Genomic DNA, 26,601 nt, shown 5'->3' on the forward strand with positions numbered 1-26,601 from the left:
TGGGAGCAAGGTAAAATTCTGTTAAAACTATTAGGGATCAAATCAACCTAGATTTTAAGAGTTGTGTAATTTATAATTTAGCAAACCCAATAGGAATTTTTTACAGAGTTCTACAAGCCTTTAATACAGTATTTTGATCAAAGCCTGTTCACTGGATGATAAGTAGAAACAATTTCTATTTCTGTTTCCCAATTGTGGAAACCTTTTGGGAAAAGTGTCCAATAGAAACTTTGGTTAAGTTTCCACCAATTTTTCTTATAATTTCTTTATAACTGTAGCCTTGTTCACTTAATAATACTATTTTACATCACTTTCTGGGCAACCAGTCAACTCTTTGTACCATTATTTTAATTTTATTACATTTTACAAGCTCATTAAATGAAAGAACACAAAAAAATCCAACCAACTTGATAGCAATCACATAACACACTGACAAATGTCCTTCTCTCAGCTTCAATACATGACATCAATAACTGTATCTTACTGTGATCTGTTTGGCTCATTGCCAAAACAAGATGACACCTGATTGGCTCTCTAAACACTCATGCTCATTGGCTACAATCAGATGAAGGAAAGCTACCTGATATCAACCTAAGTAAGTTGTGCTTCCTTTTTCTAGTTATTTGGCTATAACTTTTCATAGAATACAGTACAGATAATTGAACAAACTTTGTTGCATTACATTCTTGATTAAATTATCTTTCCATTGATTAAATTATCTTTCCATTTTATGGTACTATTCCAAAAAAAGTGGTGTTATTAGCCATCAAATCTCAAAAATACACTTTTCCCCAAAGGTTTTCCACAATTTTGGCCACTACTGTATGTAGAGCTGCCTTTGAAATCTGTAATGCATCAAGCTGTCTGCAACTTCTCATATCAATCTGGTGGATGACCACGGGAATCAGCAGAATTCCCGTGGTCATACACCAGATTCCTATGAGTGGCTAACTTGTATGTCTAGACCAGGGGTAGGCAACCTTGGCTCTTTTATGACTTGTGGACTTCAACTCCTAGAATTCCTGAGCCAGCCATGCTAGTTCAAGAATTCTGGGAGTTGAAGTCCACGAGTCATAAAAGAGCCAAGGTTGCCTACCCCTGGTCTAGAGCATATATTTTGATGGATACAATAATCACACATTTGTTACCAATATAATAATATTGTTACTGTAAAGTATAGCCTCCTCTGTTACCAGTTTTATAAATCCATCTGACCCCATTAAGTGGTTGAAGACAGCAGAATGCCCTGATGAAGGGCTACTTTCAGGTGCAGTCAGGTAGATTTTTGCTCAGAATTCAATCAATTGAGATACCTCAAAAATATTCACAAATTTGGAATAATCCAACATCCCTACTTTTTACATTTTACTTGTATTATTTTAAGAAAGCAGTCAGTCCTTACATAAAGCAGTCATTTGAAAGTGGATATACTAAGGCTTGTACTTTTTAACATCAGTGGTGTTTACTTAAGGACCACTATTCAAACCCATAACAATGCTGAATGAGTGTTACTTACGACTGGTCCTTGAAGTGTTATTGCAGCATCCTCATGGTTACATACTCACAATCTTGGTACTTAGCAGTCAGCCTGATTTCCAGTTGTTGCAGAATCCTGTGCTCATGTGATTATGATTTGCAACTTTCCCTCCAGCTTCCCAGTTAGTGGGGAAGCTGGCAAGAAGTCAGAAGCTGTAGGGCCCTTACTTAACAACCTCAAGTGATTTGCTTAACAATGGTAACTGGAGACTGCCGAAACTGCCATTATTAAATGACGTAATCATGTGATGTTGTACTTTATGACCACATTGTTTAGTGGCAAAAATTCCACTCCCAATTATTGCTATTAAACAAAGACTAGCTGTATAATAAAGCTTATTTAGTGGACTCCGATTTAGCAATTTTTGGCAACTGACAAGCTATATATAGACATCATTTCAAACAATAAATTGCATTGTAATGGAAGTAAACTGGATAATTCACATAAATATGATTTAAATAATTATATGCTTATGCAACCAGGACAATTCACATAATTTGCTTGTTTTACATCAAAGTGTAATTATTTGAAGTAACATAAATTGGTGCAAATTACACCACTTGCATAATTACATAAATGACATAAAGTGTCTGAAATAATGTATAGTGAGATTTGACACATTTCAGTACGATGGAAGCCCCCATCCTGAACTGAACTGTTAACAATGAACTTTTACTGCATGCAAATAATTTATTAAACAATGCCAAAACCAGTTTCTTTTAGCAATTATGTCATATCTGACCTGTTCTGAATTGTTTCATTTTTTTTCATTTTCCATTCCAGGAAGTGAATCATAGTAAGGGATAGATGTATAAGCAAAGGGCAATTGTTGGGAAATATTTAACTTAAAATAAATAAAGCACTTGGAATTCTAGCAAACTGCTAGAATTTTGGCCCAAGATCAATTTTTGAACAAGTTTAACTGTAATGTTCAGGAAAAAAAATTAAATGCACTGCTGAAGAATGTTGAAGAAAATTTACAACCAGGTGGTTTCTCCCTAATTATGGTAATAACTGAATAAAGCCTAGTGCAGTGGTGGCGAACCTATGGCACAGATGCCAGAGGCGGCACTCGGAGCCCTCTCTGTGGGCACACGTGCCGTTGCCGCAACCTTGCTTCCCCGTGACCCCTCCTCACCAGCAGCCCTCCTGCAGAAGAGTTGCCTCCGAACGTGACCCGTGTGGAGCAGTGCAGCCAAGGACATGGCAGCCAGGCAGCACAGACAAGACTCTGCCCTCACGCCCCATAGTGCACAGTTGCTGCAGGGCGCGGGCAGAGGACGTGGCTGCCATGGCGCTGCTGGGCGATCTGCGTCGGGCCCTGGAGACGATGAGTGGCCCTGCAGGCAGGCGGGGTGGGGGGGGCAGGGGGTGGAGCAGGGCGGGGCCAGTTTTTGGGCACTCGGTCTCTAAAAAGTTCGCCATCACTGCCCTTTTGCTAGATGCTCCCTTTTGGCTCCTCTTGCCAATAACAATAGTGCAACAAATCAAGCAGTTAAGGACAAATATTTGCTTATAATTCTGATTATAAGATACTAAGAATCATTCCTTCAATGGAAAGTTAAATGAAACATAGGTTTTCCCTGATTTGTTTAGCTCAAATTGACAAATCATGTGGAATAATGTGGCAGAACACAGTAGCCTGCTTATGTAGAATAATCCTGAATTATGAAAAATATTAGCTTAACATGTCTTGTAATTTAAATCTCTATGAACAACCATATCCGAAGTCCAATTAGTTATATTATGGGATCAAAGGATATGAATTAAACTAATTTATAGCAAGACTTAGTTCTTTCATATAGAATTGTACATTATTTCCATGGATTAGAACTCTTTATTTTCCCCAAATAATTGTAGTTATTACAATTGCAATATCAATACAGATATCTTGAACAACCAAACATGCCATTTACAAATTACTTGTTCATAAATTTTAGTTGTGAATCCAAAATTATTTGAGTAGTCTATGTTGTCTTTAATGTTGAACATATTCACATCATTATTTTGTTTTTTATAATGAAATTGGCTCCCTCATGTTTAAAACCACAAGACTTTATCAAAAAAATTAGTTTTTCCACAACTAAATATTTTAAAATAATATGCCACCAGAATTTTGAAATAATTCCTGTCTGAAGTCTAGATACAACTATTTAGATTTTGCTTCTTATACTTTATATATATATAACTTGCTCCATTATTGCTCTGAAATCCATTTTCTTTTAAGTTGCAGAGTTATTTTAAGGCAGAGTTTAACCTCAGGACAAACAAGGTTTACTATTTTACTGTTCTGTAAGTTGCACCGGGAGACTTTTTAGTTGAGAAGTTAATACAATTTTTAATAATAATAATAGCCTGGGCAAGTCCATCACTGTGTGTGTGTTTTTTTGACATGACTGAAGCTATGAGGTTTCAATTTGATTGCCCTTGGGTCCCATTCTAATGTTATTATTATTTTGTTATTATTTATCCTAGTTCTGTTGGGTTTTGATCTTGTGTTCATTGCCCAGAACTGCAATTATGAGATGAGTAGCTATATAAATCACTTTGATGGATTGCAACCCCTGGACCATCCTGTCTAACAATCTGTTTTCACAGCAACCAACCAATTGCACAAGGATGCTCATTAGTCTTCCAGTAGATGGCCTTCAGAGGCAGTAACACTGCCATCAAAGCTAATAGACATTGATCCCCATAATTTCCTGAATTTGCTCAACCCTTTTTGACGCCCAAGTTGGTAGTCCACACTATGCATCTTAATTTACATCAAAGGGAAAAGGTTCAGGATAAACATTTTATCCAACACTTATCTGGATTTAGATTAAAAAGGAATTATAGCTTGAGGCTTCTGGCATGAACACCAAATGTTCTATTGTTGCCATCATGTTTTTTCCTAAATAGATTGAATGATGGAAACTATAGGCGAGTGATCTCACATTTGAATATCCATCCTAATAGCACATCAAAGGTTTATACCAGTGCTTCTCAACGTTTGTGTGACGGCGACCCCCGTCACACAAACGTTCTGCGCATGCGTGGTGCCCCGCGCATGGGGGGCCAATGTGCGGCGTGCATGCACGGCCCCATGTGCGACACGCATGCGCGATGCCCATGTGCGACGCGTGTGCACGTCGCCGCCCCCATGCACGACACGCGTGCACGTCGCCGCCCCCATGCACGACATGCGTGCACGTTGCCGCCCCCATGCGCGGCGCGCGTGCGCAGCACCCCATGCACAGTGCGCGTGCACGGCGCCGCGAAAAAAGGCGGATCGCCACCTTTGGCGACCCCCGAAAAATGGTCGATCGACCCCAAATGGGGTCGCGACCCATAGGTTGAGAACCGCTGGTTTATACTATTCCTTTGTTTTGCAGCAAGTAAGGATACTGTCCATTTTTCTGTCTCAGAATTTGATTTCATATTAGGGTATGCATCATATTTACTAGTAGTGGAGCAGGGAAACAACTCTGCTAACATTTTCCTGAACTGCTATTGAAACAGATCAAGCGTGCTTTGATGGACAAAATGCAAGACTCCATATAAGATGCCTTCACATAGTGCCACAATTGAAAGTGGGTTCTTAAGGGCTTGGAGTTATTGATGCAGCTTAGATGCTTTTTAAAATTTGTTATATTCTCCAAACCTTTAGTAAGGGGCACTTAACATGAATAGCATTATGTAGCAATTTATACTCGCCTATTCAGATCTACATTCCACTGAGCTTTATCTGCGTTAAATTCTGTGCCGTGTCAATCTTCACTGCTGGTTTAATTTAGACTGACTGTATTATCCTGTGACTTAAGAATAAAAATACGAACATAGGCAGTTAAAGAAGAAAAACAAACCATAACCCTATCCGAAACCATTCCACCATTTAAAGTAATCCAACTCCTCGCTATATTATCCCAATATTCTTATGCGCATACTCAGTAAAGCGGGTGAAGCCTTCTTTTCCCCAAGAGCATAAATCGCATGTTTTTAACAGGCCATATTCTTGCGACCACAGCAGCGGAATCTTCTGCCCTCATTAAAGATGGCTAAATAAGGAAGTCCCACCCCTTATTCCTTGCATTATTATCATGGGTTGGTGACTTCCACTTGCCCGATGGCGGAAGGTGGAACTTCCTGTTCTGACCGGGGCGCCAGCTTAGTGTGTGTCGAAAACTACTGAGTGGTTGACTCGTGAATGACGATCTGAGTATCGGAAAAGGTGCTCTCATTGCTATTTGGGTTTGTGGGCGGGCGTAAAGGAAGCCGATAAAAGCCGCGGTTGTAAGCCGAGGTGAAGAGGAAGAAGAAGAAAGAGAACGAGCCGGAGGAGCCCGCCCGGAAACCGTAAGGAAGGTGCCATTGGCCGGAGTATGGAAGCGGAGAAAATGGATGAGAATGAATGGCGATATCACGGGGAGGGCAACAAGAGCCTCGTCGTCTCCCACAGACAGGTAAAGGCGCTGAGGGGGGCCCCGCGCGCAGCCCGCCGCTCGCCTCGCGCTTGTCTCGAGGCGGCGGCGGCGGCGGCCAACGGCTCTCTGGTCTCGGGTAGCGCTGCGCCCCCCTGCCTCCCCACGGCTCGGTCTCTGCTCCGGCCGGCGGCCCCACCGTTACGCTAGTGGGCTGGGAGGAGGAAGTCCTGTCAGTCCCGGCAGGTCCCGGTCCTTCCTGGGATTTCCCGCCACCGCCACCCCCACCCTGCCAGAGAAAGCATCCCTCAGACTTGCCGAGCGCATTTCCGCTCCTCGCCGCCCTTGGCTGGTGGGAAGTCGCCGGTGGATCTCTTGCCGGGCCCCCGTTCTCACATCCTTCGAACGGGTTTTCTGCCTCTTTCCGCGCTCTTGCAAAGTGCAGTTTGGGTGGTTTTAATGTTTTAAAAATAATAATTCAGTTCCACTTTCCGTAAATGTAGATCCTGAAAGTTAGTGTTGGAATGCCGAATTGAAGCAAGATTGAAAACGGTCAGAGGAAGCAAACTGTCATCAGTTTGGGAAAGCATGCCTTGGGTCTCCTTGATACACAGAGGAACCGCAATACTGTCGATCGAGATTAAAACATTTCACCTCCGCCCAATATCTTGAATGTGAAGTTATACTCCATCATAAATCCCGAGTCCTTAAGAATTCTTACCGGAATTCTTCTTGGAAAAACTCCTGAAGTCGGTGTAGAAATAGGCTGGAAGCAAGTCCTTTAAAGCTGTATGCAAAGTGCCTGAGTCATACTTTTAAAGCAATTGCATTTGACATCACAAGCTAAGTATGTAGGAAAGCAAGCTGCTATGATGTCCTAGAAAAGGCATTACGGTATTCAAATGACCTCTTATATCTGAGTCAAAGTTCCTCTATCCAAAAATATTAAGAAAAATACTTTTTATTAAAAAGTCAATAAAGCCCCTGTTTGAAGCTTCTGAGACCATGTCATGATTTCATCCTTTGGCACCTTTTTCTTTTTCTTTTAAGAAGTAATGTACTGTAGAGATTAATGTCTTGGGCTTAAACAGACATTCTGCATTTTGTCAAACTACAAAGAATGCTGCATGACTTTGACACATGATTACATCTTAGCTTAAGAGGTAAACTATTTCTTAAATGAGGGGTTAGCCAATAAATAATACGCATTAAAGGATTCCTGGCATTCTTATAATTGTTTATTTTTCCAAAGACCTTCTTGAAACAAATCTCGGACAAACACGTACAATGTGGCATTTGGAATTCTTTCCAGCTCTGTTATCAGCAGTCATCTGTAGTTTGTTTTGTATTACAATGTTTCGCTGTGCTCCCCTCATATTGTATCTGTGTGGGATGTATATATGTGTGCATTGGGAAACATGGAGCAGGCTGCATATGCTCATGTGGTTGGGAAGAAGGAGGGAAGGGCTTAGAATAACAAAGTCACCAAGTTTTGGAGTCATTGCCCAACGGCCTCACCCTTAGGTTGTACTGAGGGAACTGATAGAAGGTTTACCTTGTATAACATTCCTTTGAAATATTCATTTGGGTTATAAAGAATAAAAATATCCCATTTTATGATAATTAACTTCTTTTGTACTAAAAACCACGTTACAATGTTATCATTTCTTTGCCAAGTTTTTGGGAGGGGTAAGATAAAACATACTTGGTAAAGCACAACATTGCATTCAATTGTGATTTGTAAAGCCATAGTTTATTTTATTGCATGAACCATGTGGTAAGCCATTATTAGTGAAATTATTGTTTAAACAATTTGGCTTGCTCTTATTTGGAAGCATCCCATGATTTGTCATGCTGCATCCCCAGAAGTGGCTACTTGTAATAGTTCCTTGAAATTCTTTACATGGATTGGGAAGGAAATGATATAATTAGAAGTTTACCTACTGTATACATCATGAAGATGCATCACGATAACTAAGATTAACGTTAATGATCAACTAATAGCCAGCATTTAATTTTGGTTACTTTTATAGTCACAATAATTTTGTTTATACATTAATGGGCTTCTGTGGAGTATTTTACAAAGTAATTTATATTCATTAATGTTGGTTCCAATAGAAAATGAATAGAATAAAAACAAAACCCAAGGATTGATAGAGTTTGCATTTTATGCTCTAACTGCCTTAAGCTGATTCTGTTCTTTTCTTCACAATAGAGGCTGAACATGTATATTGAAGAGTTCAGAGCAGGTTCTGCTGCTTTTTTCCCTTTAAGTTTAACCTAACAAATGCCATTGCCTTCCAAGTGTATAATTATACTAGACATCCAATGACCTGTTGCATCATCATTTCAGAGATATTCCCTTTCTCAAACAGAGAAACTGAATGACCATAGATGGACAAAAAGCAATGGGAGAAGGAATGATTTCCAACTTCCTGCATGTTTCTCCATTGATTTTCCTTCTGGGAAGCTGACAGAGAGTGCGGGAAATGACAATCACATGACTCTAGTTGACTGTAACATTGCTGAAATGGTCACAATTTTGCCAAGTTTCAATCCCAGAGAGTAATGGGTCTTGGGTTTTGGATACATTCTTTAAGTTAGCCCATTTGAGTTTCCTTGAGTCAAAAATTATTGCCTAACTTTTAGTTATCCAAAGTTTTACCTACCTTTACACTGCCACTCATCTTTAACAAATACATCTTTAAACAATGGTGATTTTAGTTGCTATATAGCAACAGGGCCATGAAATGAGAGATGTATTTTATTGGAGAAAAAATGTTGCATCCAAAAGATTTATTTAATGGATGGACCATGTTTCAATGGGGCAAAACTGAAGCCAGTTTGACTTACTTGATGCTTTAGTTATGGGAAATTTCTCAGACTGCAGAAATCCAGATGACTGGATGATACAAACGAGAGAAAATCCTCAAAGTCTTTGCTGCCATTTAGAAGCAGTTGTCTGGATTTTTGCAGCCCAAATCTGGTAGCTTATCCCCAGCCTGTCTTGAATTCACAGTACAATAATTAATTCAACTATTTTAGTTGAAAAGAATCTGAGGAGAGAGATTATTGGTGATCTGACTCTGTGTTGTATCACAAACATCAACAATTTCTTCCAGAGTATATTATTAATATTGTGCAGTTCATTAAGAAGTTACTTCAAACATGATTGAAAACAATTTTTTTTCTAGGTGGTCTATTCCAAAGATTAAACTTGCTATCAGAAGCAGGGACTATCTGCCTTCCTCTAAATCGTTAAACAATTTACCTGCACATAAGTTGTATCAAACATCTTTGCTGTTACCTTTAGTTCTTCATGTGAGTTATTTTTTCATCCATGCACATGAAGTGCAGAATTATAAAGATTGTCCCTAAGACACAATTTATTTATTTTGAACTCTGATTTAGTCACTTGCTGACTGAAACAAGTCATGTTCTGATGAGTTTCTGCCTCATCATCCGAGAGCTGCATGCTGGATAAAATTTATTTGCCTATATTCATTCTTAAAGAAAAGGGATTTATTTTGTTCACATTTATTTTAACTGATATCAGCCTATTCTGTAGTTCAAATTACCAAATCATGTTAATTTTGCACTTTTTTTACATTCTAGCATTGCATAGTACTACGGTTCTTGAAGTTTCCTCCAAACCGAAATAAGGTGAGTTAGTTTAATGTTATTTTTTATTATTTTGCTAAAGAGAGATACTATTTATTTCACATTGCATACCAAAGTAGGAGAATTGTGTACAACTGCACTGTATATTATTTATCATTTGCTTTCTGACTTTCTAGGAAAAAAATCATACAATCTGCAATTTGATTAAAGCTGGAATCTAAGGTTATCAATATTAGGTTAATCTTTTTAACCAATTAATAAATTATATTCAGTTAGTAAATTATATACAGAATGAAATATTGTTAAAGGCATCTTTTGATAATCCTTAACAAAAAGCACGTGAACTTACATGAAATATAGCTTCCATATTTCTAGAAATATTATTTTACAGTAATTGGTTCAAATGGTTTCACCAAAATAACCATTTTTAAATCATTGCTATATAGCTTAAATTATTATTAGGAAAAGCCCATCTGTATAATCTATAAAAGCAATAAGCCGTTGTCTTTTGGCAGTGTTATATATCTTTACTTCTCGTGAACCAACAAACATTTACAATAAGGAGGCCAATTCTGCTTTATAAATGTACCTGGTCTCTGAATAACAACAACAATAATATAAGTAAACCTATGCATTGACAAAATTTCCACCCATCAGTTTCAAAAAACCATGCTACTTGGATCTGCCTCTATACTGTGCCAATAAATTATGACATACCAGGTTCTTGGGAATAATTTGATGCATATGACAGCCAATGACAGCTAAAGAACTGGCAGCTGTGCTTTAACATTTTGTGTATATATAATAATAATAATATGATTTTGGAAAACTATAAGAGAAGGAAGACCAACTTGATTATAGTTTGGATTATTACAAGAAGGCATTCAACTCCCTGCCACATGACTGGATAATCGAGTGCTTCAAAATAACAGGACAGATGGGACATTCTTCAGACTGTAGCACACTGAAATCAAGAAGATTAGTAGTGAATACACCAGAAGAGTGAAGAAGATTTTAGAATTCAAACTCTTTGGTGGAAATACCATCAAGTTGATTAGCACCTGGACAATTCCAGTCATTATATATCCAGTTGGAATGGTGGATTAGACTCGAGCTGAAGTAGAAGGTCTGAAGACTAGAAAAATAATGACAATGAATCATGTCCTTCATCCACGCAAAAGCATTGACAGATCTATTTATCATGGAGCATAAATGGGTGATGAATATTGCAAGTATACCAGACAGTTAAAGAAGAAAAAAGGACATTAGAAGAACATCTAAAGGACAATGAAGAAGATGCATTGAGCATAGTACACCATGAAGACTTACTGAATATCCAAGAGACTAAATTATATATATAAGAAAGACCAATTGAAGAACAGAAAAGAACTATGACAAGGCAAAATATTACATGGCCAGTGCATTAAAAAAACTAGTAGGTGAAGCAGATAATAACAATAGAGAAGAATAGCTGCAGCTCAGGGTTGAAATGATGGGATAGGGTCAGACAATAACAGGATCTGGCAATGCCTAAAAGCAGGAAAGTTGAAGAAAGAGACAGAGGGGCTAATTCTCAATTCAGAAGACCAAACATTAAAAACAAATGTAAAGCCAGAATTGGAAAGACAGCACCAGACAGCAAATGCTGTTTATGTAAAGAAGCTGAAGAAGCAGTGGATCACCTAGTTAAGTGCTGCAAGAAGATTACAGAGATTGATTGCAAACAATGGCATTTTCTATTGATGGATTGGTAGAAATGTTTCTGATTCAACTGAAATTGGAGATTCTGCGTGTAATGTGCAATTCAAGATTTGTATCTGCTGATTTTCTTGGCTATGGCTATTATTTGCTACTTTATTATTTCCAGTGCTTTTTTGATCTTCTTGGTTTTTAGATCAGATCTGAGCATTTTACAGTCCCAGGGCCACATCTGGCTTGCGGTGTTAGCATCAGCATTGGGGGTGGGATGGCATCAATGGAGGGGGGCGGTGATGCAGCATCAGGGGGGGCAGAGGGCATCATCATTCCTTCACAACAGTTCCAGTTTCTCATGTGGCTCCTTGGGAAAATTAATTGCCCACCTCTGCTCTAGGTCATATTTCTTGATTAGGTATTGGACTTGTTCTTTAGCTTCTTTTCTTCTATCTGTTTTAACTTGCTTGTATTTGATCTTAATATTTTGATCTTTTTTTCTAACCCAACCTTCCATTTTGCTGATGCACTGTTTGGTTTATTTCTTGTTGATTGATTTTGCATCCAAGATCTTCAGTTATAATTGCAACTATCAGTTGTTTAGTTTCTTGAAATGAGTTGGTGCATATTTTGATATTACAATATTGGCATCTTTTAATACTTGTGCAGGGTCAGTCAGTTTGGTGTAGTGGTTAAGAGATCAGGATAAAAACCAGAAGATTAGTGTCAGTTTAGGCATAAAGTCAAATGGATGACCTTGGGCCAGTCACTTTCTCTCAGGAAGGAGGAGGAAGGAGAAAAAACCTTGCCAAGCAAACTGCATGGATTTGTCCAGGCAGTCTCTGAGAATCAGACATGATTGAATGGAAGAAAAAAAAACATCTTTGGCTAGCTGTTTTTTGTAACAACCTTCAAAGCAGTTATTTGTTTTCAGTCTTTGTATATTTGTGACAGGTAAGGAACTTTTTTTCTAATAGTCCTGCAGCTGCTGGCCCTGGTTATTCAATCACCAGTCTTGAGTCCTGTAACCCACTTATTACCTGATGTGCAGGAACTCCATCACTTACTGCTGGCCTTGTTGATCTGGGCAATGACTGATCTGATTGACAAAATCACCATCAATCTATTGCAAAGGCAGCTTTAGATGGAACAGCTTATATCTTATGACAATTCTTGTAGTATTATTAACCAACAACATCTGCCTAACCCAATTCCTTGGAAAGGACTCGATAGGTAGACAAAAATGTCAAATCCACTATAAATATCCGGTTTTGACCAACCATAATGATAAAATTTATATGGTGCCTGACTCCCAGAGATTCTGAGTGGTTTATCAATTGTTTAAAAACCCATTAAAACAAGAAAGCAATACAAAACAAAAAAAATGGCAGAAACAACAAACTCAGATGGGAACAAAGAAAAAGAAGAAAAGAGGGCTTCAATGATACTAAGCAAGACCCTAGGCAAAGAATTGGGTCATACTCTTGATCAAACAGACTTGAATTAAAAAATATTGAATACTGAAATTCCAAATATTTAGGTTCAGCTATATTTCCATTATCGTTTTGCATATAATGGTATACTCAAGATATTAGTTTTTCTCTCTTATAGATCATGCCCAATATATTCAGATTTGTAAACCTTACTAGAGCAACGTAAATAATAATTGTTTCTTAAACAGTTATAAAAACCCTCCAAAACTCTTCAGTATGTTTAATCCAAGTTGGGATTAACGCTAACCTTTTAAAAATGACTAACATATGCAGGTAAGCACATAACAATCCTAAAATTTAGGATGTTTGCTAAATACTTAAATTTTTAACATAAGAACAGTGCAACAAATAGAAACTATAGAAAGAAGTGGAGAGGAAAAAAAAATCCATTGAGAATTGTGCTCACTTGAGATTGGATTTTGCCCTCTATAAAGGTATCATAGGTGAAGAAGAAATGAGATGGCTATAGTTTACCAATTTAGAATTCTGTTTAATTGCTCTGTTTCAAAGTTCACTCTCATATACTTGATTCTTCATGTGTTCCATTTATAAAACCAATAATGAAGTTCAAAGGGGACCTTTAATTTCATCATTTTATGTTAAGATTCTAAAATAAAATAAAGTTAGCATTTGTTCAGTCCAGTGTTGGAAAAGGAAATTGTCTTGAAGACAGTGCAAAAAAGAAAAAAAAGAGGTTGCTGGACCATGTCTGTACAATACTGGGTTAAGTGCAAGTGGGGAAATGCTCTTAGTTTTCCCATCCAAATATCCCTGGCAGTAACATCTTAAAAAACCAAGGTAATTAGATTTTGCTCCTGTATTGATTGTCTTTCTGGTTTCCTTCATACTAATTTAAATGTTTAGTAAATTCAAAAACTCAAAATAGTTGGCACCATTGTAACAGGTAAAGGATTTAGTTTGATATTAATTTCTGAACACCATATGGAAGGCCATATTTCAAACTCATACTTATTTTGCTAATTTCTTGATAGGAAAGATTTGTGGCCTAATGCGCTACAGGTACTAGATTTATCTAAGCACGCAGTTGCCTTGAACAAACTATAACTTTCCAGAAGAGGTGGATTGACAATGTTTTCAGTGAAATGCTGAGTACTGATGAATGTACTATTTGTCTTGGTGGATGTTATTGTCTCTGTAGGCATGGATTGGTACAAATACGAGGCTGACTTTCCTCTTACAATAGTTTCGGAAAAGAACAGCCTCTCTGTTTCTAATGTTAATTACCGCTCCCCTTACTGTGCTAATTGCAAGTGTTTTGTTAAAGGGTATCATACAAGACTCTATAAATATAGTTTGGAACCAAGATATTTGTAAATGTGATTTAAGCTGATAGGAGTGGTATAAAACTCACGATGTTGAAACATATTTAAAAAGAGGAGAATAGATAATTCTTTTTGGAGTACTCACAATATTGAGTATTAAAAATGACCGCATTTTTATTTTTTGTTCAGTTTATTTATAATGGTGATCCTTTTGATTGAGATTTAGAGGATTTTGAATTCTTGCTAAATCCTTAGTCTAACCTCTTAACTAAAATGAAGCAATTATCTTTTTCATTGAGCTTCAGAACCTATATTACTTATCCGCATATAATCTAGACACACAAAAGTCTGCTAGTATGACATTCACTTCTATTCATAAAACCAAAAAAATATATGTATATTTTGAAGGCTTACAAAATATGAAGCTTCCTTTCAAAGCCTGTATAAAATCATGTTTGAATCAGTTATGTAATGCATTTTACGTTTGTTTAATTAATCCTTTCAGTAAAGTTGTCTAGAGGTACATTCTGTTAAGTATTATTCTATTTAAGTAAAATCTCTCTTGGGTTGACTTTCTTGTGATTTCATGGACTTATCCATGCTGCTTTTTTGGCAGCAATATGAAAGTGGTTGGCATTGCCTTCGTTTGTGCAAATTCTCCACAATGTCTTCAACCTGGTATTCCCCTGAGATCTTCCCTTGAAATACTAATTAGGGCGAGTCACTTTTTGTTTCTGAGCCCAGGCAAGTCTACTGAGGTATTCCATCTTCGGAGGCATTATTTCATATACTGCTTGCTTAATTAGCCAATTAAACATGTTCTCTGTCAAGTAAATATAGCATTTTCACTCTGTGAGGATTGCTCTTTCAGAGGAGCTGTTTTATTATTGTTTCTTCTTACCATATATTGTATTATCCTTTTGGTATACCTACCATGCTACTCTTATTCTAGAAACAGATTTTGTTCCCTTTGACTCTTATGTCTTGATCTATTTCAGAATGTCTGAATTTACGTAATTCTCCAGGAATAAGGCTGGATAGTTGGCCAGACCGAAGAGTTTATCTTTATAAGATGAATAGTTATTATTTTGATAAAGAATAAAGTACCAGTAGATAGAAGTTTTTTATACATAGGAAAGGATTTCTGGAGCCGGAAGCTAGTCTCTAACTCTTCTATCAATATATTTGACAAAGGGATGAATTCAATTTTAAGGCAGAAATAGACATTTAATATAGTTGTATTCGGCATGGAGTTATTTAAAATGTTCCATGCAAGGATTGAACCATACAGAGAGCAGACAGTTCTGGGCAATCAAAGTCCAGGGAGAAATTTGTGTTTCATATAGACATGATCATAGAACAGGTATTCTGAAATAAGGACAGGAAGAAAAAAAAGATATTAGAGTTTGTATACAGTATGGAGTACCTTGTTGTTGTTGTTGTTGTTGTTACTTGCGAAGTCGTGTCCGACCCATCGCGACCCCATGGACAACGTTCCTCCAGGTCTTCCTGTCCTCTACCATCTTCTGGAGTCCATTCAAATTCACACCTACTGCTTCAGTGACTCCATCCAGCCATCTCATTCTCTGTCGTCCCCTTCTTCTATTGCCCTCAATCTTTCCCAGCATTAGGCCCTTCTCCAGTGAGTCCTTCCTTCTCATTAGGTGGCCAAAGTATTTGAGTTTCAACTTCAGGATCTGGCCTTCTAAAGAGCAGTCGGGGTTGATCTCTTCTAGGACTGACCGGTTTGAACGCCTTGCAGTCCAAGGGACTCGCAGGAGTCTTCTCCAGCACCATAGTTCAAAGGCCTCAATTCTTTGCGCTCAGCCTTTCTTATGGTCCAACTTTCACAGCCATACATTGCAACTGGGAAAACCATGGCCTGGACTATACGCACTTTTGTTGGCAGGGTGATGTCTCTGCTTTTTAGAATGCTGTCTAGATTTGCCATAGCTTTCCTCCCCAGGAGCAAGCGTCTTTTAATTTCTTGGCTGCAGTCCCCATCTGAGGTGATCTTGGAGCCCAGAAAAATAAAATCTGTCACTACCTCCATTTCTTCCCCATCTATTTGCCAGGAATTGAGAGGGCCGGATGCCATGATTTTGGTTTTCTTAATGTTGAGTTTCAAGCCAACTTTTGCACTCTCCTTCTTCACCCGCATCAAGAGGCTCTTTAGTTCCTCTTCACTTTCTGCCATTAGAGTGGTATCATCTGCATATCTTAGGTTGTTGATATTTCTCCCGGCAATCTTAATTCCAACTTTTGATTCATCTAGCCCTGCCTTTCTCATGATGTGCTCTGCATATAAGTTAAATAGGCAGGGCGACAGTATACAGCCTTGCCGGACTCCTTTTCCAATTTTGAACCAATCAGTGGTTCCGTGTTCGGTTCTCACTGTTGCTTCTTGACCCGCATATAGGTTTCTCAAGAGACAAATGAGATGGTCTGGTACTCCCATCTCTTTAAGAACTTGCCACAATTTGTTGTGATCCACACAATCAAAGGCTTTTGCATAGTCAATGAAGCAGAAGTAGATGTTTTTCTGGAACTCCCTAGCTTTCTCCATGATCCAGCGTATGTTGGCAATTTGATCTCTAGTTCCTCTGCCTCTTCGAAATCCTGCCTGTACTTCTGGTAGTTCTCGATCCACATACTGCTGGAGTCTAGCTTGTAGGATTTTAAGCATAACTTTACTAGCATGTGAAATGAGTGCAATGGTGCGATAGTTTGAACATTCTTTGGCATTGCCTTTCTTTGGAATTGGAATGTAAACTGACCTTTTCCAATCCTGTGGCCACTGTTGAGTTTTCCAAATTTGCTGGCAAATTGAGTGTAGCACTTTTACTGCATCGTCTTTTAAGATTTTGAATAGCTCAGCTGGAATACTGTCACCTCCACTAGCTTTGTTGTTGCTCAGATTTTCTAAGGCCCATTTCACTTCACATTCTAAGATGTCTGGTTCGAGGTCAATGACCATCTCACTGTGGTTATCTGGGATGTTAAGCTCATTCTTGTATAGTTCTTCTGTGTAGTTTTGCCATCTCTTCTTAATCTCTTCTGCCTCTGTTAGGTCTCTGCCATTTTGGTCCTTTATCATGCCCATCTTTGCATGAAACGTTCCCTTCATATCTCCAATTTTCTTGAAGAGATCTCTGGTCCTCCCTATTCTGTTGTTTTGTTCTATTTCTTTGCACTGTTCATTTAAGAAGGCATTCTTATCTCTTCTAGCTACTCTCTGGAATTCTGCATTCAATTGGGTGTATCTTTCTCTTTCTCCTTTGCCTTTTGCTTCCCTTCTTTCCTCAGCTATTTGCAAAGCTTCCTCAGACAGCCATTTTGCTTTCTTGCATTTCTTTTTCTTTGGGATGGTTTTAGTTGCTACCTCTTGTACAATGTTGCGAACTTCCATCCATAGTTCTTCAGGCACTCTGTCTATCAGATCTAATTCCTTAAATCTATTTGTCACCTCTACTGTATATTCATCAGGAATATGATTTAGTTCATACCTAAGTGGCCTAGTGCTTTTCCCTACTTTTTTCAATTTAAGCCTAAATTTTGCAACGAGAAGCTCATGATCTGAGCCACAGTCAGCTCCTGGTCTTGTTTTTACTGACTGTATAGAGCTTCTCCATCTTTGGCTGCAGAGCACATAGTCAATCTGATTTCTATATTGACCGTCTGGTGATGTCCATGTGTAGAGTCGTCTCTTGGGTTGTTGGAAAAGAGTGTTTGTTATGACCATCGTATTCTCTTGACAAAATTCTATTAGCCTGTGCCCTGCTTCATTTTGTACTCCAAGGCCAAACTTGCCTGTTATTCCGGTTATCTTTTGGCTTCCTACCTTAGCATTCCAATCCCCCATGATGATAAGGACATCATTTTTTGGTGTTAATTCTATAAGGTGCTGTAGGGCTTCATAGAACCGGTCAATTTCATCCTCTTCAGCACCAGTGGTTGGGGCATAGATTTGGACTACTGTGATATTGAATGGTTTGCCTTGGATTCGAATTGAGATCATTCTGTCATTTTGGGGATTGTATCCCAGTATTGCTTTTCCTATTCTTTTATTGACTATCAAGGCTACTCCATTTCTTCTGAAGGATTCTTGCCCACAGTAGTATACCTGATGGTCATCTGAGTTAAATTCACCCATTCCTGTCCATTTTAGTTCGCTGATTCCTAAGATGTCGATGTTCAGTCTTGTCATCTCTTTTTTGACTACGTCTAGCTTGCCTTGATTCATGGATCTTACATTCCAGGTTCCTATGGAGAAAAAATCTTTACAGCATCGGACTTTCCTTTCACCACCAGATATATCCACAGCTGAGCGTCCTTTCGGCTTTGGCCCAGTCGCTTCATTCTTTCTGGCGCTACTAGTACTAGCCCTCTGCTCTTCCCCAGGAGCATATTGGACACCTTCCGACCTGAGGGGCTCATCTTCCAGCGTCATATCTTTTTTCCTTTTAGTACTGTCCATGGGGTTTTCATGGCAAAGATACTGGAGTGGTTTGCCATTTCCTTCTCCAGTGGATCACATTTTGTCAGAACTCTCTGCTATAACCTGTCCGCCCTGGGTGGCCCTGCACGGCATAGCTCATAGCTTCATTGAGTTACGCAAGCCCCTTCGCCACGACAAGGCAGTAATCCATAAAGGGGATGGAGTACCTAGGTGGAGAAAAGAAAGGTGTGGGAAAATAAAGGAAAGGGTGAATGGGAGAGTGGAATTGGTACATGCAGCAATAGTGGGTGTGCCAGCAAGGTAGCAGAAGCAAGAGAAAGAAAGGTGTGGAAATATCAGGTTTGAAGTAGGCAGCCAGATGGATATGCATTTGATTTCAAGTAAATTAGTGACATACAGCATACAGCAAAGTGACATACAGCAAAGCGAAAGGAGGAAGTAGGAAAATTGAGACTGGGGCAGTTGCACAGGCCTACCTTGCAGAGGAAGTGATAAGAAAAAGGTGAGATGCTGTAGTCTTTCCTTCTCACCTGGTAACTGTTTTCTGGATTTGCCTTGGCCCAAAGCGCAAATGTTCCAGGTTCTCCTTCATCTGGACAGTGACCTCACTTAGAATGGTCCATCTAGCCATAGTGTCCCAAAACATATTGTTCATTTAATATGTTTCTAACTTAGACTGATATTACTGAGATGTTAAAGACAATACTTCAGAAATTAATTTAATTTGAAAAGTGCTTATTAAATCATAATGCCGATCTAAGAATACATGTTATTAGCTTTTTAAAAATACACCAGAGATGCTGCAGATTTATTTTGCGTTTTCACTGAAACTTAACTAATATTTTTACATCTTAGCTTTTGCCATTTCTTACTCATTTCTTCTTCTATGAACCAGTGATATCTTTGTTTCCTTTGGTTGCTATTGTTACCAAATTGCTACACATGTACATTTTTTAGGATTTATAAATTGTACACCCAGATTATCAGAAAATGGTCTCTCTTGCACTGAATTATTTGATAGACAAATAATAATTGCTGCAGGTTGGTTATGTGTGTCTAAAATATGTAACAATGAAATATAATTTGAGAGAAAACTAGTTTTGGTAGCGATGTTAGCTAAAGGTGCAATGATTGATGAGGAAAAACAGAGTTATGTAAATTTGTATTTGATTTGGCATTTAATACAAGGAGTTGTGTTCTCTGCATATTTGAAATAATCTTTTTGTACATAGATTGACAATTATTTGATCCAGAGTAGTTAGAATTTCTACCTATTAGTAATGCGTATTTTGTTTCACTAATTATTTATGTTTGTTTTTTTTAGACACCAGAAGAAATCTCTCATCATCTTCAGAACATAGTATATTTTGGTAAACACATCATGAAGCACTTTTTTGGGGAGAAATATGTTCATCATGGGGTAATTATTATTTTCTTATTTTTTTAAAATAATTTTTTTTCTTGCAATGTTTTATAGCCTCAGATGGTTAGCTTGATTTTGACACAAAGAAAAAGTATGTATTTTAACTTATATTCAGATCACATATATAGAAGATAAAGCAGTGGACAAAACCTCTGTTGTATACATTCGGAATAGTTGCCTTAAACTTTAACTTTCCACAGTAACAAAAGGACGAGCGCTTGAATGTGGCTGTCCATGATTCTGCCATTGATCATTTACAATTACCCCCTTTTTAAGGAATGGGGTAGAAATTGTACATGATAAACTTTAAAAAAATATTGATATCATGGGTCATGAAATGATTGGATGAAAACATTTTGTGAATAAAAATATTACCTGTACCCTCCTTCCACATGAAAAGTTGTAAGATGTAAATTGAGCATTATTGAAATATAAATTTTAAAACACCCTCAATCATGTAATTGATAGGAACAAAATTCAAAGGACAAGAATGCAGGCTTTCCTTATATATTTCCCTCATTATTCTTTTATACTGTACTTTCTACCAAGACATGCATTCAAAGCTACTAACATAATAGAAGTAAAATAAAAACAAATCTATAGAATTAAAGCAAATGCTTTTAAAACGTTAAAAATGTAGGACAGGTATTCCTTGGCTTATGTCCATTCATTCAGTGACTATTCCAATTACAGTGATGCTGAAAAAAATGGACATATGACTGGTCCTCAAAGTTAAGGCCATTGTAGCACTCCCATGGTGATGTGATTGTGATCTGGATTTTTATGTGCCTGGCTCACAATTACATAGCTTGCACCATCTTCCTATGATTTAAGCACAACCTGTGCCAGTCCTCTTAGGCCCTCCCTCAGCCTCTCTCACCCTCTTGCAGTATCCCAATGTTCCTTACCCAGGACTCTCGACACTTTGTTTAATCTTGGGATTACCAGGCAACTGGGACTGGTCTGGATTGCCATCACTAATCGCTGCTGTCACATGATGTCACATTTTATTACCACTTCACTTAGTTACTCTCCCACTTTTCCTTATTTGCTTTGACTTAGAGCAGTGGTGGCGAACCTATGGCACGGGTGCCAGAGGCGGCATTCGGAGCCCTCTCTGTGGGCACACGTGCTGTTGCCCCAGCCTTGCCTCCCCCCGCAACTCCCTCTTCTCCAGCAGGCCCCCTGAAGAGAGTCGTTCCCAAGCATGGCCCACATGGAGAAGCACAGCCAAGGACATGGCAGCCAGGCAGCATAGACAACATTCTGCCCTCACATCCCATCATGCAGTTGAAGCTGCAGGGCGCGGGCAGAGAGTGTGGCCGCCATAGCGCTGCTGGGCTGCCTGGGCGATCTGCGGCGGGCCCTGGAGGCAGTGAGTGGTCCTGTGGGCAGGTGGGGATGGGCAGAGTGGGGGTAGGGCAGGGGGGGTGGAGTGTGGCCGGGGCCAGTTTTTGGGCACTCGGTCTCTAAAAGGTTCGCCATCACTGACTTAGAGGATGCTTTTCTTTTCACCAGATTAACCTTCATTTTATTTTTCTAATTCATTATTGACATCAGATTACAAATCAACTCTATCCAACATATAAAAATATTCTCGTAGGTATTATAAAGTTGATTTCAATCCTGCATCAAAAAAAGCTGTTTATTAAATATTATTAAAAAGGAAAGAAATACAGAAAGTGTATTTAAAGTTCACATTTGCTTAAAAAGGCACCCTCCTGTGCCACTGCCAGGAAAGAGAGTGGAATTGGGAGACACCTTCTCTAGTCTTGTCCTTCAGTTGGAAAGTTGAGTTTGGATAATTCATGCATTTAGTGGCTGCTTGCTCTTGACTGATAAACTTAAGGAGCTAAGTATTTTGTAAATTTTGATTGGTTTTGAAAATGTGATCACATAAATATTTAGTAATGAGGGATAGGAGACACAGATACAATAATGTTTAGTGTATAAGAACCATTGGAATCAGGAATTATTCTCAAAGTTAGTAGTTATTACTAAAAATATTATATAACCAAAGGAGTTTTTGTATTCCTTTTCTAGGGAGAGGCTGGCAAACATTATTATTCAAATAATGACTATTGAACTAAATTGAACTGAACACTGAACTTTAAGGCAGTATTCTCCCCTTCTTTCTCCCCTTTTCACTCAAAGGTTCCTCAAGGTGTGTTTACTCAGCAGTCATTTTTATTTGAAAATGGAGGTCTCCTTGCTATGCATATATATATATAGCAATTTCTTCTGTAAACATGTTATATAGTTTTTTAAATTGTTTTATAGGGCAGCTTTGATTATTATCAACTGATATAAAGAATATAAAGAAAAAAGTATTCCTTGTTTGGGAATTTCAGTTGATTCTGGCAAAATGATTACTTAGCAACACAGTCACTAAACAAATCACATGAGAGAGAGAGAAAGAGAAGACTGCTGGTTGCTGTTGTCACATTTAAAGTTCTGTCATGCAGCAATTCCAGTGTTACTCTCAGTCTGGCATGCTTTACTGTCAGGTGCAAAAATTTGGGTGTAAGTACACATATTGGTTGGAAAGTGATTTTTATATTACTGTTTACTACATGTTATTACCATCGTATTTGTGAACAGTCATTATCCAAATCGGTTGTTAAATGGGGATTACCCCTGTTACACAGTTTACATAAAGCAATAGAAATTATCATCAGTATAATAAAAATATTTAAACATCTTTTAAATCTTTTAGGAAGTTGTCCAGCTCTCTTTGGACTTTGTGAAACAGCTTTGCTTAAAGATCCAGGCAGAGAGGCCAGGTAAGAAATTAAAATAATGGCACAGCTATTTGAACATAAAGTTGAAACAGTATTTTCTGAAACTTGGCTAATCTCAACTCATGCGCAAGTAGATTCAGTTTTCTTGAAAAGAGTACAGAAATGTGGTTTGTCCTTCTAGTTTTTTCCCCCCGTTTCCCAATCTAGATTATTGCCCTGTTATTTCCTTGAAATCTTCCGTACAAGGATTATTAGTACCACTGAGAAGAAGAAAATTAATTTTATGTAGATTATAACCACATGTTTCTTGTCTTGTGTTTAGCCCAAAATTTTTTAATGGTGTAATTACATTCATGTGACAAACAGATCTTGCTTATAGAATTAATTGTTCAGTTATTAGAATAAATATTGGTGTTGCCTTCAGTACAGGTTCTCGATTTACAACTATTCTTTTAGCAACTGGTCAAAATTACAGTGGCACTGAAAAAAGTGACTTACGACCAGTCTTTGCAGTTAATGACTGTTGCAGCTTCCCTGTGGTCAGGTGATCAAAATTTGGGTGTTTGACAACTGACAGGTACTTACAATGGTTACATGTGATTGTCACTTGCAACCTTCCCAGCCAGCTTCCAACAAGTAAAGTAAGTGAGGGAAACCAAATTCACTCAGTGACCATGTGATTCACTTAACAACTGCAGTGATTAGCTTTATAATCATGGCAAAAAGGTCATAAAATTGGACACGACTCACTTAACAACTTAGCAATGGAAATTGTAATCTCAATTGTAGTCATAAGTCGAGGACTATCTGTACTCTTTTTGTATAGTGGAGCTAAACAAACTGAGATTTCAGAATTGTATATTGCCTCCAGAAATTGCTAACAAATTTTAGTTTCTAATGTGCTGTATGGGACAATAAAGTTAATTACATTTACTGTAATTTCAATTCAACACAAGTTAAATTATGCCAAATTTAGCCTTTGTTCTCAAGCTAAATTTTTGGAGTTTGTCCCTATAATGCCTCTTTGCTGCCAAGTATGTTCCTGAAAAAGTTTGTGTAGCTTGATCTATTAGTATATATACCTGTCTAGATACTTGAATACACTGGCTTCTGTTTTTCCCTGCTGTCCCTCATTTCATGTTGGAATTGGATTTTCCATTGATAATAAGTGTTGAACACATAATTAACTGGGACACAAATACTTCATTACAGTTGTAATTGTGCATGTATACTTACAGATCCCTCAGACATAAAAGCCTCTATTCTTTGAAAATTTTCCAGTAGTATATCTGGAGAGTTATTCAGGACAATAAAAGCAGGTTAGGCCAGCGAATAGGCAAATAGTATATTTCCTTTTTCAGAATAACTTGCCCTTTTAAAAAAGAAAAATGTAGCAGTGTAATGGTATATTATTGATCCTAAAGCTGGTTCAACTTGTACTTGGTTGCAAAATAATAATAAAAAACCCACATGGGCTTTGCTGCAATAGGAAGCACATCTCTTAAATATTTTCCTCAAAGTTGGGTCAAAATTTATTTAGTTAATGGAGTATAATTTATTTGTGCCTATTATATTTATTGGGTGAATAATTAACATCTCTAATATCTAATACATTGCATATTTGATATTATGTATGGCATAGATTATTTGTTTTTATTTGTTTTTTCATTAAGTAGACACCTTTCTCCAGCATAGTATAAACCAAAATAAAGATTCTCCTGACTTGAGTTTAATTGTTTGTGATTAAATAAATGTAGCACCACCCCCAAAAGGACCGCTAAAGTCCGGGCCCTCCTGACCTCCTTTTCAGCTGGCTGCCGGCCCAAGGGGTCTCTCACGTTGGCTCATCTGCCTGATAGGGCACGTAGCATGGTGATGCTCAGTCACAGTCGGCAGCCACGCACATGGGACGGTGATGGTCAATCTCTTTTGACGGTAACTCACGTGGAATAATGATAGTTGATCTTAGGCGGAAAGAGCTTACATGGGGGCGATGGTAGTCAGTTCCTGGTAACAGTAGCTGGCGTACCATAATGATAGTCAGTCCCTGGTAACAGCAGTTTGTGTATGACATTGTAGTCAGTCTCTGGTTATAGTAACTTGTCTATGACAATGGTAGTTAGCCTCTGGTGACAGCAACTTGCCTAAGCCAATGATAGTCAGTCTCTGGTGACAGCAACGTATCTAAGACAATGGTAGTCAATCTCTGGTGATAGCAACTTGTCCAAGACAATGATAATCAGTCCCTCTCTGGAGCTCACAGGGGCCCTCCTTTATCTACTCTGCTGTCTCTCTCTGCTCTCGTAATCTCCCCGCTCCTTTCCTTATCTCCTTTTTGCCTTCTCCAGCTGATCCTATAAAAACCCCTCTACTTCCCACTAAGACATACCCTCAACCTGGTCAAACTCTTTCCTGGCTCTCCCTCCATCCAGCTTGCTCCAACAAGGAAGAAGAACTAAAACTCCCCAACCTACCCTCTCTCCCTCTCTTCATCTGGCCTGCCCACAACAACAAAAAAAACAATAAAAACTTCAGCAAGCTACTCTCGCTCACTATCTCCCCTCTTTGTCCAGCTTGCCTGCAACGAAGCAGAAAAATACAAAGACCCCACCTTCTTATTCTCTCTCTCTCTCTCTCCTCAGTTGGCTGTGAATGGCAGGCTCCAATAAGCTACTCTTTGTCTCTCCCTTCGCTCAGCTGGCTCTGCTTGACATTCAGCCAAACACCACCTTCAGGACTCTTTCTCTCCCCTCCCCGTCAGCTTCCTCCTCTCTTTTCTTCCCTCCTCAGAGCCACACCCTGCCGCCAGACCCACAGCAGCTGCCGAAGCTCCTCATTTCCCTACCGGACTGGCAGGGCTCCCGCAAAACATTTCAGCCGGCCCCATTCTCACCCCAGCTCCGCTACATAAACATCTCCTTATTGGTTATTTGGTATCAATATGGAAGTGACCAACCACTGCTTTATTTCTGATTTTTTTTTTCCAGCTTGCCTATAAATGTAGGATCCTAATCTTCCCTCCCAGACTTAACCAGGCCTGAGTTGATTAATCATTTACATTTTTACAAATCATCCAAGATTGATTAGAAGATACTTATTTACTTTTGAAACAGGTTGATAATTCAAACCTTCTTAACACTTAACCTGTCTACCAAGTAGCCGAGCTTCATATGATGGTTCAAAATCCAAAGTAAATTTTAAGATCTTGTATTTTTCAAATAATTACTTCAGAGAATTTTTCAGCATAATTGCTACATAGATGCTGGAACATTTGTATAATAGAATTAAGCCATATCCTATTATTTTGGAAAATATTTCATTTTTCCCCAAGACTTCTTACAATTTTTACTGAACACTTTTACATGAAAAAAAGACAAATATGAAAACATAAATAAAAAAAATAAACTGGAAAAGATAAAAGAAAAAGTGTAAAAAGCAATACAGATAACGAAAGGAGAAACAAAAGATAATTAAAGAAGTGACTTCCAATCTTCATTGCAATATACTACCCCTCCTTCCTTTCTAAGATTACATTACAATGATCCCTTGTATCCCATTTTCATCCCTTTTTAATTTACAGATCCAAACGTTACCCTCATTTTTTTCCAATTGCAACAAAAAGTCCATAAAGGTGTTACATACAGTCTTTTATAAAAGTATTTAAATTTATCTCAAATAAACCAATCAATTGTATCATCGGTGCAAATTTTGCCATCTTCACATCCATTCTTCTATTACTTTTAGGAAACATTTCAGAGATGCATTTTAAAATGTAATAATGCGCTTCGGGTAAAATCCAGATAGCATTCAACTTAGAAATGCATTTGATTGAAATTTGTTTTGGCAGTTTTGGGAAAGTAATAACAAAGTTATTGGTCTCCTGTATTGAGTAACATGGAAAGTTTATGTGTGTTAAGCACAATAGTATGTTCTGTGTTTGTATTCCACCCTT

The 26,601-nt window shown here is 38.1% G+C and overlaps 1 protein-coding gene across 1 annotated transcript in view; it reads left to right on the plus strand.

Moving 5' to 3' along the window:
* Nucleotides 1-5,670: 5,670 nt before the first annotated feature.
* The window catches only part of IPPK (inositol-pentakisphosphate 2-kinase), a 38,506-nt gene continuing 17,575 nt past the window's right edge, over nt 5,671-26,601 (plus strand). The window contains exons 1-4 of the mRNA XM_039348223.1: nt 5,671-5,979; nt 9,553-9,600; nt 19,810-19,905; nt 22,625-22,691. Of these exons, the coding sequence (XP_039204157.1) occupies nt 5,899-5,979; nt 9,553-9,600; nt 19,810-19,905; nt 22,625-22,691 (292 nt within the window). The 5' untranslated portion in view covers nt 5,671-5,898. The remainder of the gene's footprint in view (nt 5,980-9,552; nt 9,601-19,809; nt 19,906-22,624; nt 22,692-26,601) is intronic.

The sequence above is a fragment of the Crotalus tigris genome, unplaced genomic scaffold, assembly GCF_016545835.1.
Source record: "Crotalus tigris isolate CLP2741 ecotype Arizona unplaced genomic scaffold, ASM1654583v1 scf7180000018125.1543573, whole genome shotgun sequence".
NCBI lineage: Eukaryota > Metazoa > Chordata > Lepidosauria > Squamata > Viperidae > Crotalus > Crotalus tigris.